Source organism: Gymnoscopelus microlampas (genome assembly GCF_963454915.1).
Source record: "Gymnoscopelus microlampas genome assembly, chromosome: 15".
NCBI classification, from domain to species: Eukaryota; Metazoa; Chordata; class Actinopteri; order Myctophiformes; family Myctophidae; genus Gymnoscopelus; species Gymnoscopelus microlampas.
In genome coordinates, this window is record NC_139952.1 from 31,494,256 (window position 1) to 31,511,552 (window position 17,297).

General features: G+C 41.7%; 1 protein-coding gene across 3 annotated transcripts in view; it reads left to right on the forward strand.

Moving 5' to 3' along the window:
* col22a1 (collagen, type XXII, alpha 1) overlaps nucleotides 1–17,297 on the forward strand; it is an 88,330-nt gene that overhangs the window by 34,522 nt on the left and 36,511 nt on the right. For 2 of the 3 annotated variants that reach the window (XM_084081328.1, XM_084081329.1), the window contains 15 exons: nucleotides 1,935–1,988; nucleotides 2,100–2,153; nucleotides 2,844–2,897; nucleotides 5,438–5,491; nucleotides 5,580–5,624; nucleotides 8,688–8,741; nucleotides 9,442–9,495; nucleotides 11,157–11,192; nucleotides 11,334–11,363; nucleotides 11,718–11,771; nucleotides 12,555–12,608; nucleotides 14,971–15,024; nucleotides 16,463–16,516; nucleotides 16,606–16,659; nucleotides 16,781–16,834. In XM_084081328.1, the coding sequence (XP_083937454.1) occupies nucleotides 1,935–1,988; nucleotides 2,100–2,153; nucleotides 2,844–2,897; nucleotides 5,438–5,491; nucleotides 5,580–5,624; nucleotides 8,688–8,741; nucleotides 9,442–9,495; nucleotides 11,157–11,192; nucleotides 11,334–11,363; nucleotides 11,718–11,771; nucleotides 12,555–12,608; nucleotides 14,971–15,024; nucleotides 16,463–16,516; nucleotides 16,606–16,659; nucleotides 16,781–16,834 (759 nt within the window). The remainder of the gene's footprint in view (nucleotides 1–1,934; nucleotides 1,989–2,099; nucleotides 2,154–2,843; nucleotides 2,898–5,437; nucleotides 5,492–5,579; nucleotides 5,625–8,687; nucleotides 8,742–9,441; nucleotides 9,496–11,156; nucleotides 11,193–11,333; nucleotides 11,364–11,717; nucleotides 11,772–12,554; nucleotides 12,609–14,970; nucleotides 15,025–16,462; nucleotides 16,517–16,605; nucleotides 16,660–16,780; nucleotides 16,835–17,297) is intronic. The other variant, XM_084081330.1, reaches the window with a different exon arrangement.

A 17,297-nucleotide genomic window follows, 5' to 3' on the forward strand; every position in this document is an offset into this window, starting at 1 on the left:
TCTAGATTTTCTAAAGTGGCACAAACAGCAGATCTTACAAGCTCACAGCAGATGTTTTTGCTATTTGTCGTACTACAAAGTATAGAGGGCTTTTAAGAGATTGAAGTATTACGTTGCGGCACTGAAATCAAGTTTAAACACATAAGTCAGCAACACTCGCATGGCCGTCGGCCATGTTGACACACAATCGGTCACTGGGGGCTAAAAAAGACAAGGCTCTTTATTTTCCTCAAGAAAGTTCTCACACTAACAAAAGTGAAATGCCAGTGACTCAAAAGAGCGACACTCATTTCATCATACTGTTTTAGCATTTTTTACTTTTTTGCACTTCTGGAAGCTGCGTTAAAAAACTAGAAAGTTTTAACACAGTTCATAATTTTGTACAGTATCCCTGTTGCTATGTTCCGTTTCTATTTCTATATCCCTGCATGAGCCTTCCACCCCCACCCACCTGCCCGTCCACCCACCCCTCCCCACCCCTCCAGAGAGGGCTGTTCTTTTTGTCAATGTTAACTTATTAAACATTGGTGCAAAAGCAGCCTGTGTGTTGTGGTAAAAAAGAATGTCTAGTGTTGTTTGTAGAGTAGCGTGGGGGGTGAGAGTGAGCCTATCCCCCCCCCCCCCCACTCTCACTTTCATCGCCTCTAATTATTTCTTTAAGAGACAAGCACAAGCAGTTCCCTGTGTAGCGGAGACTTTTTTTTTTTTTGGTGACAGTGTTTTCATTACAGGGCGCAGTGGGATAAGGGACCTTTACTGATCTGTGCAGATGAAATGACGTGCGTTAAAATGATATAAGCCCCTAAAATAATTAGAGGGCCTTATTTGGTGACTTGTAAAGTGGTTTATGAAGAGCGGTGAAGTCTTGCGGCGGGGGGAAAAGACATCGTGGTACTATGCAATTAAAGCACTCGTTGCTTTTCTCATTTTTGCATTCCAAGAGATTCCTTGGCGCAGGACGTGACATCAGTGTACAAACCGAAACTCGCAACGTTGACAGAGACAATAGAGAGGCATTGTTCCTTGAGTCATCATTGTTTGAAGGCATTTGGGTTTGGCCACTGTGGGTCTCAGTGGGCTATCTTGACAGCATCGTCTGGCTCTCTAACCCTTACTTCCATGTTTTGTTTGTTTGTCACGTTTCGCCTTTGTAAGAGACGTTTTGTGTGAAGTTAACCACTTCAACCATAGTGTTGTTCCTGTTTCTGGGCATGTCATCATAATAGGTGATCATTTGGCGAAAATATAGCCGATCTGCAAGCTCACAACATGTCGCATTGTGACACGTTGTGAGCGTGTAGATCTACTATTTTCGGCAAGGAGAATTGATGTGTAGGGGAATAAAAGGAGGGGGGAAACTATACACCCCTGGGGGACAATGGACGCCAAGTATATAGCGTTGATGTCAAGTGGAAACCTCATATGTCCAAAAACTGGCCTACTTTAGCAAAAGCAGATCTCAAAATGTGTCGCATCACGATGAGTTTTGAGTTTGTAGATCTGCTATTTTTGCTCCTTTTGTGTGACACTGTAGTAGGGCATTAATTTACAACAAAAGAAAAACATGAAAAGTTGAAATATGGAGATACAAGGTTTCTGCCCGACAGCAACGACGATATACATGTAGGGTTTAAGTGGTTAACTTTCTGTCTTTGTCTCATGCTGACACTGTATGTCGTCTCATGTTTAATTTGTCCAAAGTCAATTAATACACCTCTAACCCCGTGTCATTGTGTCAATACTTCTGTGCTGCCATTGTTGTGACGACGGTACTAAGATGAACTAAACCACGTTCTGTCATGATGATTATAACCAGGTTTTGCTGAGACGTTCTCACAGCACGTGTCGCCATCGCCCGCCATCACCTGCCGCCATTTTACGTGCATGACAATCACCTGACAAGGTCTTAACAAACACACATCTTTGTTCTACAGGGCGACTCAGGCAGCAGAGGGTTGCAAGGCACTGCCGGACAGAAAGGCGAGAAGGTTGTGACAAACCCCCGAATGGGGGACGAGTGGACATGAATTAATTGCTGTGGTTTTTAATCTGTACGATGATGTCCGTTACTAATAGTTGTGTTCATACATGTTTGACAGGGAACCGGTGGTATACCAGGTATCGACGGGCTGCAAGGCGACAAAGGAGAGAGCGTAAGAAAAATTGAATCTATCTGTGGACAGCACCTTCAGTCTTAAAGCTGCAATCTAGAATTTTTGTTTCAATGAACAAAAGTGTTATTAGAACTAATCTGTGTGGTAGAATATGTTAATACGATATAACTAGAAGATCTGCAGTTGTTGGAGGAGGTCTCCCTACTCTTCCATTGAGACATTAAGTTCCTGGTGTCGGAAAGGACAGTGGTTCTCAAAGTAGGGTCCACGGACCGTCAGGGTTCCTTGAAGGGGTTCGAAAGGGACCCTTACAGGTCTGTATAACTCTGAGAGTGTACAAATGGAACCAAATGGACTCGTAAGTGTCCATTCCATATGTACACTCTCAGAGTTATAGGGGTCCTTGAAATTACGAGGTTTGAGAACCACTCAAGTAGCTCATATCACAATATCTCCCTTGAGCAAGCAAACATTCCCCCTTAGTCCAGCGGTTGTTTGGTCTTTCTGCGCGGGAAGACCCGGGATTTGACTCCTCCTGACGAGGACGCAAAACCAACGGATTGCAACTTTAAGCATTGACCGTTGCAGTGGTTCATAACCTCGAACCTTCTGTTCTGTAGATGTTGTTTGTGTAAAACCCAAATATTGCATTACACCGTTGTGTTATGATGTGAAATATAGTAACGTGCGATTGTAAACTGTCTTTCTTTGTTTTTGTTTATTTAACAGGGTGAAGCAGGAAACCCTGGCGCTTCAGGATTGCCTGGCCTAGCAGGACTGAAGGTGAGCCAATACAACGTTGTGTCCTCCATTTTTAATCTATTCACAAGCCCAGTATAGTGCACAATGCACATGCTGTGTTTGGCACGTTGATGGGGGGGTCTTCAAGGTAATTTTGATGCAGAGGAAAAAGGCAGCATTCTGTTTGTCTGCTGCCATCAGAGACGCGCTCTTGTTCAACAAGTGAGTGTACATGCATTTTCTTTCTGGACAATTACCTCTCCGGTCTGCTATCGATTTCCTGTGGGAACGGGATTGGCTTGGTTGGCTTTTTGCCTCGGAAGGAGGGAGACGAGACAGAGAGACAGACAGACAGAGAGAGAAGTAGAGTGCTGGACCATGTTTGGCCAGTGAGAGGTGAAAGGCTGCCCTTCTGCCTAATATTTAATCTGTCTGGTGTCTCTGAAAAGATTTTCAAGCTTGAAGATCATCTATTTTTTGACAAGCGTCACCATGGTGCGATGGCATAATAATTTGAACAAAAGGACAACCTTAAGTTAACAAAAAAGTCCCCAAAAAATTATAGAAGAGGCTGACAAAAAAGGGGGAGAGGCTCTTGGGATGCAAAAGTATATATAGGTATTTACATAGTGAAAAAGGTGACATTTGTGAAGAGGTGAGAAAAGGATTGGACGTTTCGGTTTTCAGTGCTGCTGATGGAGTGCTGAGTGGGGTGCTGAGTGCCTCTTCAGTTGTTTTTTTGATTTCTATGCTGGCTCGCTACCTGGCTCTAGCTTTGGCACACCTTGGGTTTAGAACGCAAACCACTTTATTTTTAGTTTGCAAAAAGGAAAAAGCTCAATGTATATGCCATCATCACATATTGAATTGAGGGTTCCTTTTGTGTAAACTTCACATTGTCCTTTTGCTCTGTATCAGGCGGTATATTGTTTATTTGAAGGTTGTTATTTTGGTTACTTTGTATGTATTCGGCCTTCGTAGGCGGTGAGTTATAACAAATCCACTTTTGTGTGAACTGGAAATGGAAACATGCTCACTAAAAATATATAAATATTGAAAGTAAAATAAATTGAGCTTTCCTCTGCCAAACAGAGGAGCTCAGGCTTGAGGGAATGAGCGCCCTCTTGTGTTCAAACACAGGCAAATACCATATTGGAGAAATACAGTAGGAGGGCTTCCATTGCTTATTTAGACAAGTGGTTCAAAAAGTAGGGTCTTGGGACCCCCAGGGGTCACTGAGGGGATTCCATGGGGTCCCCAGCTAAACTATTCATTTGTAGGAAACAAATGGTGCCTTACAGCCAGGTCTGTAACTCTGACAGTGTGCAAATGGAACCGAATGGACCCGTATAGGTCCATTCGGTTCCATTTGTACGCCGTCGGAGTTATGGAGGTTTGTCACCTAATTGTGCAGTGTGCATTGTGCTCATCTGTTTAAGAAAGTAGGTAGCTGATATATTACACTTTTAACTTAGCACTAGGTATACTCTTAGTTTCTTGTTTTAGAAGAGAATGCACTTAAGACTCCTGATGATTAGTAGTTTCCTTGCCTACCTATGTTGAATGCACTTATTGTAAGTCGCTTTGGATAAAAGCGTCTGCTAAATGACTGTAATGTAATGTAATGTAATGCTCTGAAACCCAAACTAACAAAGAGGTGGTGTGACACTGTTTGAATGATAGCGGATGACATTTTCCGTCCTTAGCAGGTTTTCTGCGGCAGAATAGAGTACAGAGAGTGAGAATGATTTCAGAGGCCAGAGGTCAAGGTTATGTTGGGTCAAGGGGGGAGGGGGGTTAGGGTCACAGGACTAATAGCGGATATCCCCCGCAGTGACAGCTGCTGTTGCCGTTTTGGGTCTTTATAGGCCTGTTAGTTAGTTCAACCCTGACACAGCACCTCATGGTTATAGCCCCCCACGCTACTCAATAGGCAGCATGAACTGTTTTGCTAAGTTTGGATATGAACGGATGCATTTGCGGTTTGGTAGCACTTTCTATGAAGCCCATGTCTATAATGCATTTATAATCTGCTTATAACACTGTGTAATCATAGTTAGAAGCACTCAGAATGCTTCATAACAATATAATTAACACATTCTAAAGCATTTTATTGACCCATAAGGTCACGTATAAATTCATTATAATGTACTCATAACTCTGTATGAGTACAACTCAGTTATGAGCACTCATAAGTACTCATAATGCAGTCACATTATAAAGCATTTTATTGACCCATAAGGTCACGTATAAATTCATTATAATGTACTCATAACTCTGTATGAGTACAACTCAGTTATGAGCACTCATAAGTACTCATAATGCACTCACATTATAAAGCATTTCATAATTAGTTATAAGGTCAAGTATAAATACACTATAATGTGCTTATAACATCGGATCATAATGCATTTTATAATACTTCAGAATTGCTGGTCACTCACAGACGTATTCTTTTGATATAGGGATCATAATTGATGATCGTATTGTAATTCTCATAGTTGCAATACATCATAATAAACAGCATGACAAGGTTTTTGCTAAATTCGGATTTGAACTGATGTGGTGTTTTTGCTCTACAGGGGGTCCAAGGAGATGCAGGGCGTACGGGTGGTCCTGGTCCTAAAGGCGTATCTGTGAGTACATTGTGAAGAAGTAAAAGCATTTGTCTGTGAAATATTATGGATGATACTATAATCCCTGTTACGTTGTGTTTTATCCCAGGGTGAGCGTGGAAACAACGGACAGAGTGGACTTCCTGGAGCCAGGGTAAATAATATGTCATTTTTCCTTCACCGGAGTAAAGATAATGTTCTATTAACTGGTTCAATCTCCACTGGAATGGAGCCCTCACACACAGACATTCACTACTTGAACCCATCCCTAACATTCGGCAAAGATATGTGTGTTTCAAGGTACAGACAGACCCCTGTTCAAGTTTACTAAGAGCATTGGTTCTCAAAGTGGGGTCCACCTAGGGTCATGTGGGGGAGCAAAATGTGTTAATATAGCATCGCAATCATTTTAACCACTTTTTAACCATAATTTATATTTTTTGGCTTTTCAAAAATAGCTAATCTGCAAGCTCATAGCACGGTACGAAAATAATCTTAAAAATGTGTGCAAATCTCTTTTTAACTCAAAGATTTGCTTCTGGGGGTCCCAGCACAAAATGGGTGCGGAAATTACGCACCGGAGCACACTCGCCTATTAGTTTGTATTGGCCAGTGCGCTCAGGGCTGTATTTTCGAACACACCCAATATGTTTGAGACGGGAGCCAAATACATTATCATTTTTTGGGGGTCCTTGACATGAAAGAAATTGAGAACGGCTGACTAAAAGGGTTCAAGTGGTTTTCTAAGTGTTCAATCTGCACTGAATGGATTGCTCAACACATCAGACGTTTAAGCTGAAGACAGGGTTAACTGGTAGAGGCCATGTGTCTCAGAGGGACAGGGAGAGCTGAGAGGCTGTAATGGCACAAACAGATGTGGTTCTTCCTTGATTCACTCTCCAAACTTCCTGTCTGGGAACCTGTGGGGGGCGTTTTTGGACCATAATGCACCTCATTGAAGGCCTGCATGCACCACCAGCTTTTTGTGTCTTTTCCTCGAGACTTCTAAAAAGCAGTTTCCTCCTCCCTGGGTCCAGAGTGCAATACGGAGCGACGACGCGCCACTAAATCATCCAAGCGTTTATTTCCCAGCGTTATCGATGGCCTCTGAGACGAGAGGCGATATTCGATTTCGTCTGATGTGTGCCTCGCATGTCCTTTACATTACCTGGAAGAGCTAGACAGAAAGAGACCAGTCGTTGCCAAGTCTGCTTAATATAGGCGACTTTGGGCTTGTTTTTCTGTAAAGTCACTTGTAAATATTGGTAGATGCAGGTTGTTTCTATACTGTAGTAGCTTATTTGGGCTCGTTTCCTAAGGTTGTTTAAAGCATTGGTTTTAAAACATTTTAATGTCAAGGGCCCCCAAATTAATATGTATTTGTCCACAGACCCCCATCTGAAAATATGATGTTCGTGCTAGGGACCCCCACACAAGATTTGTGTGGCTAAAGCAGCACTATGTAACTTTCCTCTTCTACCCCGGATTTGAACCCGGTTTCCCTATTGGGACATGACCTTTGACATCTAATTGTCTCAATAGAAGAGCAGGGAGACAAAATACAACCACCCCAGTTGTATAATATATATTGTATTTACATGCTCTACCATACAGATTGGACAAAATTACATTGTATTCATTTAAGAAAAAAGTGACATAATATTTACAATTTAGACATTTAGCAGATGCTCTTAATCCAGAGCGATTTACAGTAAGCAAAGAAAACACAAGGTAATGGTAATCTAGGATTATAGGTAAACCAAGAACCTATCATCAGCCTAAACAGTAATATCAATATCACATCTATATCTGTACATTGGAACTACTATATACACACTATAGGATGCCAGGTCTACAAATGACCTGGCATCTGTCTACATAACATGCTCTATAAATTACATTTTAGCCTTTGCAAAGTTGATTCCTTTAGGCTTGTTTTCAGCTTGTTTCTCTCCCAACATCTGCGACAACAACACAGGAAGAGTGTGTCCAAAGTTCTGTCATGAGGACATGTCATAACGGCTGTGAATGTCCTTCCCGGTTCACCTGCAGATATAAACAGCAGTGCAGGGATGTGTTTGCCGTATGGCTGCTCTCTCTCTCTCTCTCTCTCTCTCTCTCTCTCTCTCTCTCTCTCTCTCCCCTGCTGACCCTCGTGTTTTAAAGCGCACTGTGAAAGCAGAACATTGGCGTTCCATTGCGATAACGACTTGTTATTATATGGAAACCTTGTATCTTCCCAAATACTATGGGACCGAAGTCCTGAGCTGAGTGTGCTCTACTGTCAATTGATTAATAGAAGGACAGACGGGTGCAGACTCTCAGTGAACAGTCTATAGAAACAGTCTGCACTCACAAGGTGAATTTACCTTTACCGCAGCAGACAAATGCACCCGTTTGTCATGATTGCTGCTGTGGTAAATTTAAAAAAAGTCAAAGAAAATTCACCTAGTAAGTGCAGACTGTTTCTATAAACCTTGTATGTTCAACACGATTACTTTTCAGGAAATGGACAGAAATAACCTGTGTTCCAATGTTGCCAATTCTATTGTCACAAGCTCTATATTTTCACTTTCACTTTGATTTATTAAATCTTTAAAAAAAATAGCCAATCTTTAGGCTTGCGTCACATCGAAACGTGGTGTGAGCTTGTAGATCGGCTATTTTCACTACGTGTGTGTCACACGACAAAGAAAAGCATTAATTTAACATAAATATTTAGATACAAGGTTTCTGCCTGACAACGATGCTATGCTGATGCCAGGTGCATGGATGGTTTCAGAGCTGTCATGTTATAGCTGTCAGTGGACAGGTACTCATTGGAGGCAGTCAGTGTAGCTTCCTGTCTGTGAAAACACTTACCACAGTAAAGGTGAGAGAGGAAAAGTGGTGGTTTAGCGGAGGCACCTTGGGGGGGGGACGGGGGGGGAGATGTCAGGCTGGGGTCAGCGCGCTGTCGGTTCAACGAGGCGTGAAGGAAGGAAAGACGTGGTTGACAGGCAGGTGCCACGCGTTCAGCACACACTGTATACGCCAAGGTGACCACTCTCCAAACACCCCCCCCCTGAATGAGATGACTCACAGACGGCCATTGTCTTTCTTGACGTCCTCGACTTTGTTCTGACCTCTGGAGGTTTTGGACTTACTCGGACCCCCCCCCCCCCATTTGTTTCAAGATGTCATACATCATTTGTTGTACTTTTGTTTCAAATTGCAGGGACCGGCAGGCTTGGATGGATTGCAAGGGAAGGCCGGCGATGCGGGGAAAGATGTAAGTTTTGAAGCTTTATCCGACACCAGTGTTTTGACACCCCCCCCCCTCTGGTCATTCATTTTTACAGCCGGTGGGGATTACGTTTTATCCCTGCTTCTGGTCAGACTGAATGAAGTACATACATGCATTTCCCCTATTGGGAAATGTAGACTAATGTACGTTAAACAAACCAAACCTTTTATTTTAAAAATCAAAACTTTGAAATAGCCGATCTACAAGCTCACAATGTGTCGCATCTCAATGCATTGTGAGCTTGTAGATGTGATTTTTTAGCTACATGGCGTACGAAGAAGTATATCTCTGCTGTCCGAAGAGCAGTTTACTCAGTTTAAAGAGCAGTTTACTCTAAAAAGTATTTATTTTCTTTGAATTACACACACCATGAATTCATGGAGATTTGTTTTGTTTTTGTCGCATTCCGGAGCCAATAATTCGATGACCAGCGGAGTCTCCGGTAGGAGACTCAAGAGTCTCCTATTGACCGATGACTCAGTCATCAAATTATTGGTGTGTGGGGTGTGTAATTGATAGAAATGAGTATTTTTTTGTGTGAACTACTCCTTTAACTTACTCCTCCGCCTCTATTTTATTTTACTTAACAAACCCTGTATCTATGTACTGTAAACTTGTGATTTGTCTGTGACAGATTTGATGAGTCATCTTTGTTAATCATTCATATTGTGTCTAATATTATTAGGGTTTAAGAGGACTGATTGGTACACCTGGGCCCAGCGGGGTAAAAGGAGAAAAGGTACAGTGTCTGTCTTCTGTGTGTAATAACTTTCCCCCGGCACTTGATACATCTAGGAAAGACAAACGACTTAATCGGCGCGTTATTAAAGTCGGGCTGTCATAAATCACGGCAAAGAAAGACATTATCTTTGGTTTCTAGGCTACTGTCTCTACTTTCCAGACATTCCTCTGTCTCCCCCATCTGCCATCAAAGACAGCCCACTCATTTGCCTGACAAAATAAAAATTATAGCCGAGTTCATTTGCCTGTCTATAATTACTGAGTGACGATAGTTCCAGTGGCACACACACAAACACACACACACACACACACACACACACACACACACACACACACACACACACACACACACACACACACACACACACACACACACACACACACACACACACACACACACACGCAAGTACCACACCCACATGCACATGTGGGCACGCACACACACACACACACACACACACACACACACACACACACACACACACACACACACACACACGCACACGCACACAGGTTTGTATAACTACTGTATATTTGGGAGGGCATTCTTTCTGAATGCCATTCTTACAATAATTTGCCAATTTTTAACCCCCAAACCGTAAAGCCGAAAGTAGCTGATCTATAAGCTCACAATGTGTTGCAGCGTGACGCGTTGTGAGCTTGTAGATCTGCTACTCTCGGTGCACGACGCACACCAGCACGCAACTAAGTATAAATCATGCATAACTCCATCCCAGTCTAACTATGCCAATGATTCGCAACGCCACTAGTTGCAACTTGCAACCATGTGCAACAAAAAAAACGTTTACCTCCTTAAACCTGACCTCTAAATGCTTAATCCTAACCCTAACCCCAACCTGAACCGTGTCCTATTTGTAAGTCCCTATTTTGTAACTCCCCAACAAACTGTTTTAACCATAAAACATCAATTTCACACCAGGAACAGCTATTACTCTAATTCTATCATGCTAGATATAATTACTATACTTAGTAGTCCCAACCACCTCCAGAATATTGTACACACCCGTTAGCGCTACAGTGAGATATTAACAATACTTTATTATTATTATTATTATTCAGTGGTGTGAAGTAACTAAGTACATTTACTTAAGTACTGTACTTAAGTAAAATGTTGAGATATTTGTACTTTACTTGAGTATTTCCAATTTCCAATACTTTTACTTCTACTCCACTACATCTCAGGCAAATATTGTACTTTTGCTCCACTACAATTATTTGAAAACTTTAGTTACTAGTTACTTTTCAGATATAAATTATTACATTATAAAACATACATTTACCAATTTAGCCCTATTTTATACCTAGGCTATTTGAAAATAGCCGAACTACAAGCTCACAACGTGTCGCATCGCGATACGTTGTGAGCTATTTTAAAATAGCAGCTTGTGAGCTGCTATTTTAAAATAATTAGTACTTTTACTTTTGATACTTTAAGTACATTTTGATGCCAATACTTTTGTACTTTTACTCGAGTAAATTTTGAATTCTGAACTTTTACTTGTAACAGAGTATACTTAAGTAAAGAATGTGAGTACTTTTTCCACCACTGTTATTATTATTATTATGCTTCTCTTCCATATTGTCTTGGCTCTAATATTGCGCTTATTTTATTGTATTTATTTCTGTATTGTCTCACAGGGGGAGAGGGGTCCTGCCGGAATGCCTGGGGATGTTGTGAGTACCAAATATACTGGAGTAATGGAATGGAGTAATCACGTACAGTAGCTGTTCACATGGATTTAACGTAAACGTGTGCTGTTTATTGACGTCATATTGCACCTGCATAATACATTTTTTTTTTACTTTCATTTCTAGTTTCGGCAAGAGGGCTTAAAAGGAGCAAACGTGAGGAACGATTTCATAATAAAAACATGTATCAAATATACTGTACTTCCCTTAATAACTGGACATGATAACAGTCTAACCACATGAACCCTAGCATCCTTATTCTGGTGGGAACATTCGGCAAAAATAGCCGATCTAAAAGCTCACTGAACTTGTAGATCAGCTATTTTCTGTGAAAATATTTGTGTTGTGCGAAAGTAGATGGTGAGCCTATTAGTGTAGAGAACTTGGGAATTCGGTCAACAAAGTATACAGGGTTTATGTGGTTACAAGACAACCTATGAACCTGAACTGTAAAGTGTTGAATATCACAACGCTGCATATTTCCATGTATTTATTTGACCTCTTTTCCAGGGCCCTCCGGGACCCCATGGGCCTCCAGGGTCCGACGGCCCCTCCGGACCACCTGTAAGCATCTTGATCTATTGCTTCCTGTCCAGACGCTTCCTCTCCGCATGCTGTTCTGTCATTTCTGGACACGACCCTGTTTCGCTTTGTAGAAAAACCACCTGTTACAACTGATAGGTTCATCACACAGGCCATGAAGTCATGTTTCCTATGCCGTGGTTTAAAGTAACTGAGTACATTTACTATACAATTTTGAGGTACTTTGACTTTACTTGAGTGTTTCGTTTTATTGATACTTTATACTTGTACTCCACTACATCTCACTTTTTACTCTGCTACATTTGCTTGACAGCTTTAGTTACAAGTTACTTTGCAGATTTAGGTTATTGATAATTAATAAATGTAGTAGTAGTAGTAGCCTAATTTAAAAAATAGTTCAATAATATGATATATGTAATTCTAATTACTTACAGTAAGTACAATTTTTAATGCACTATGGTATTGCTACTTTTACTTAAAGGACGACTTCACCCATTTTCAACCTATCTCCATATAATTGGTCCTCACTAATGCTCATTATAAAATGACACCAAATTCTTTGTCTACTTGGTCTGTGTCTCAGTGGAGGGCTGTGGACAGTTCAGAAACCTGCCTACCAGTGACATCATCGATTGGGAATCCAAGCTAATAGAAATTGGAGGCTTTCTATTCCTGGAAAGATTGCATGCTATAATGGAAGCCATTGATCTTCCGTTAATAAAAATCTATATAAGATGTGTTTTAATCTTGTTGAGATTGGTGGTATGAACTGTGGTTTGACTGAGAACATGTTTCTGTCCCCAGGGACCACCTGGTGTAACAGGTTTACCCGGAGAACCTGGAGAGTTTGGACAGAGGGTAAGTTCATCATTCTGGTACTGGTACTGAATACAAAGTACAAGGCAATGTACGACTGTAATCTGGGCTGATTATAGTTACTTATTTTTTGTAATCAGTTACTACCCGACCGGCCGACCCTGATGGCTAACTAAAGTCTCAGCACTCACGCTAGGAGAGGTTTGGGAGTGTTCAGAGAAGTGCTTTTTAAAAGGCCACATGTCCATAAGCTTCTGCTATAACTGCCGGCTCCACTTATTAAAGTACTGTGGTCCTAGAGTTTACAGCTCAGTACGCAGTAATTGGTATAGCCAAAGCTTTGCTATTTTTAGCCCTTTTCCAATGGGATTATGCAAAGAGAAAAATGCCTTTTTATTTACTTTTTTTTTTACTACTCTTAATGCTTATGAGACAATAACAGCTGGAGCTCTTTAATGTTGTGCATTTTAAATGTCAGGCTATTTAGCTCCCCCTTGTTTGTGGGCTTCATCTCCATATTTCCCAGTCATGTTCGTCAGGACTCAGTATAGACTACTGGTTCTCAATATGGGGTCCGGGTACCCCCTGGGGTCCTACTTGAGGAGGTTCCGGGGGGGGTCGCCAGCTAAATGATTGATATTTGGGAACCAAATGGATCAAATGGCGGTAACTCTATCTCTAACTCGATTGGGGTTCCGTGGCCTAATGCAGTGGTTCAAAGTGGAACCGCAGGGTTCTTTAAGGGGTTTCCAAATGGACCCTTTACAGGTCTTAACTCTGAGAGTGTACGCGACACTTAAGGCCAGACCGCACCAATGCAACTAGTCGTAACTCCTTGCAACAAAACCGTTTTTAGGCCAGTCCACACCAATGCAACTCCTTGCAAGGAGTTGCGTCGGTGCAGTCTGACCTTAATGCATATCAAACTGCGGGTCCTTGAAATGAAAAAGGTTGAGAACACAGCACTAGTGTATACGGTTAGCGACAACAAGGTTCACGTCAGCAACATGCTCAACTGTTCAACTGTTCTAGGCTTCTCAGCTGTGAAACCAATTTCACCAGCGGGAACCTCAGCTGACCACAAGTGATGCGGACATACAAGTACAGCGACGTACATCCTTTTCTTGGAATGAAGATATATATATCGTTTATTTCCTCAGAAGCAAACCTCAGGGCATGCCCCCGCGGACATCAAGTGGATTTTACAGTTTGTAAATTTACAGCGTGGCTGGTGTGTTTAGATTAGAAAAACACCCATTTCCTCTGCGGCGGCGCGTTCGGCCCGGGCCAACCCCCCGGTCCCTTCCTCCTTTTTTCCTTTTGTAGTTTTCACTGGAGGTCTCAGCCCAGCGTTTTATTGCTCCAAAGGGCTTTCCAAGTGAATCCACCACCACGGTCTGTCGAAGGGGTGAAAAAAACAGACTGCGAGCAATGACCTAGTTCTGTACGTTTATGCTTGTTTCACCGCAAGCTCAAACAACTGTTGTGCTTAAGCTTGTTGCTTCACGTACCGCACACGTGCGTGTGTGTGAGTGTGAGTGAGTGTGTGTGTGTGTGTGTGTGTGTGTGTGTGTGTGTGTGTGTGTGTGTGTGTGTGCGTGCGCGTGTATGTGTGTGCGTGTACATGTGTGTGTGTGTGTGCGCTTGCATGCAGGTCAATAGGTAAAGGAAGAGTGATGTCAATTATAGTTAGTGCTCTCCCTCAGAAGCGCCCACTCATCGTGTTCCCACCACTATTATATACCGTTTTGTAATATTGAACTTTAGATTGAACTTTATACTGGACGTTAATGGAGAGGCAAATATCGAGCCCTATTTTCTAGTTCAGGCTACTCCACTGCCAGTACAGTATTAACAGTATGCATGCTGACAGTATGGTTCCCAAACATTTAGCTCCAAACCACTGTTTGGGAAACACTGGTATAGTATTAACACTACTGTCAGTAGTATTGACAGTATAACAGTCCTGTCAGTAGTATTGACAGTATAACAGTCCTGTCAGTAGTATTGACAGTATAACAGTCCTGTCAGTAGTATTGACAGTATAACAGTCCTGTCAGTAGTATTGACAGTATAACAGTCCTGTCAGTAGTATTGACAGTAGTATAACAGTCCTGTCAGTAGTACTTTCAGTAGTATTGACAGTCCTGTCAGTACCTGTCACTGGTGCAGTTGAGGCGTGTCTGTTCTTCTCTGAGTTGACATGACAGCCAAGGACAATCTCAGTTGCAGTGCGGGGAGTCTCCTGCAGATGGCAGTGTATTTCCAACCCTAACCCAACAAAGATTTACATTAGCATGTAGCTTGCTACATCTGTTGCACAGGCAGCTATTAATGGTAAATGGGGTAAAGCATGTCTTGAAAGGATGTACGTATATTTATGTATAACCTTCTTGTATTTTAGGGAAAGAAAGGTGAAAGTGGATTGCCTGGAGTGGACGGGCTTCCTGGACCACCTGTAAGAACAACATTAAAATGCTCTCTCTCTCTCTCTCTCTCTCTCTCTCTCTCTCTCTCTCTCACACACACACAACTTTTTGATGTGATAGCCTACTATCTGTATTATCAAAATATTATTAGACCTATTTGACTATTGTGTTCAAAATATGTCTCTAGCCTATACGTTATATTATACCCACATACACAGAATATAATGTGTAACATTTGTTTCTGTTCATTACAATGCATGTGCAAGATGTTTTCTATGTTCACTATTACTGTATCCCACATACATGGCTGCCCTGTGCATGGTGTATGTTTGACAGAAGGGAAATTGGTCCAATTAGGTTAGTACCTAAAGGTCATGTCAGTTAAATTTCCTAATTGATCCCTAAGGCAACATCTTAATACTGGGCCTCAAGGTATCAGGCTGCCCACTGAACTTTCAAATTAGGACAGTATCTCCCTCTAGTGGCTACAGCTTGGTACTGCTTCATTTACTTTTCACTGAGCATCATCAGTGTGAATGCATAAAGGTAGCTGTGTCCAGGCTTCACCTCATTTAGTTATTTATTTTCTCAACAGTCTAAACATGTATACACTGTGTACAGACATGCACTTTTTTTATCAATCTGATTCATTCTACTCTGCTGTATTAATTCTGTTTTATGGCAGTATAACTGATTGCTACTGTAATATTGTAGCACAACGATTATGTTGGCTTACATTGTAGCCTACATATCGATAAGCTTAAAGAAACTTAAGACAAAATATGTTTACTTTTTTTGTCATGTCCTGTCTCCCCCTGAAGTTAGGAGGAAACTTGTTCAAGCCACCTTTTTATCTGTGACATTGACATGATTTGGTTTGCATGTGATTGACGATGGGGATTTATTGTACATGCAAGCAGCATCACCCCTGCTAGTAAAACTATATTCTGCCTACCATTTATCACAAATGATACATCATTCACCAATCGTTGTAGCTTATATGAAATGGTGGAATACGGAATGGCCTTCTTTAGCCATACATACATACGTAGGCAGTTCCATTTGGGTGTTTTTATCTGCCCAGTTTCCTTTGAAGCGTTCTAACTTTGCAGTTGTAGTTCGTTACCAAACACGGTCCAGCAGGCTGTTCGTTTTTAAAGTTTCCAGCGTTGTTACCACTTACCAGCATTTGGAAAAAGTGCCATTTCATGTTTTGCACCCACAGCATGGAAGATTATATGGAAGATACATACAGTACATACATACATGTATGTATGTATGCATGTATGTATGTACAGTATGCATGTATTTGTACGCACGCACACACGCACGCACGCACGCACGCACGCACGCACGCACGCACGCACGCACGCACATACATACATACATCATACAATGTATATGTTTATAAACGTATAAATGTTCACATTAGTCTTTCATTTAATCTTTCTCTTCTTCATTTGTTAGGGCCCCCAGGGGCCTGTTGGGCCACAAGGAAACCAAGGACACACTGGACCTCCCGTAAGTCAAACCAAACTATCTGTATATAAATGTTAAATGTTACAAAAAATAGAACACGCCAATAGTATTTACTTTCTTTTTTTACCAAGGGTCTCCCTGGTGAGATTGGATTTTCCGGCAAACCTGGAGAGGCGGGGAAGTCTGTGAGTTGGTCCTCTTATCTCCTCAAATAAATGCTTTATTCTTTTCATTCATGTTTATTTAAAGAATTGAATCATGCTGCCACTCATGTGTTGTTACACTTAATCTTTGTGTTTCTCAAAGGGTCTACCTGGTAAAGACGGCCTGGACGGTCTTCCTGGAAACGATGGATCTACGGTGAGTACAGTAGCACTGCCTTTGCAGCAGCTATTCCCACGTTGGTGTTGCAGGCAACACATTGAGCTGATGCCTGTCGTATGAAATGTGCTATAAATATAAATACACTTGACTTGACAGGCGACAGGGGACTAGGCTGTAGCTGGGAGGCCTGTCAGTAATACTGCTGTGTTCTGACCAGCATGGCACATTACTGCACTGCCGACTGATGCAATTCTGAACTCAACTGTTTGTGTACTGTACCTAAAACCAGTACCACTATACTTAGTTCACCGAAATTCTCTTGGGCTCTATACTAGGCCCTCTCCTGTTTTCACTCTAAATGACTGAATATCTTGTAAATATAAAAATAGCCAATCTACAAGCTTGTAGATCAACGTTTTTCGCCAAATGTTAGCCTCAGAGTAGGGATGCTAGTGTTGGTTAATGGGAGTTTATCCATGCCTGATTGAGGGTCTATGGA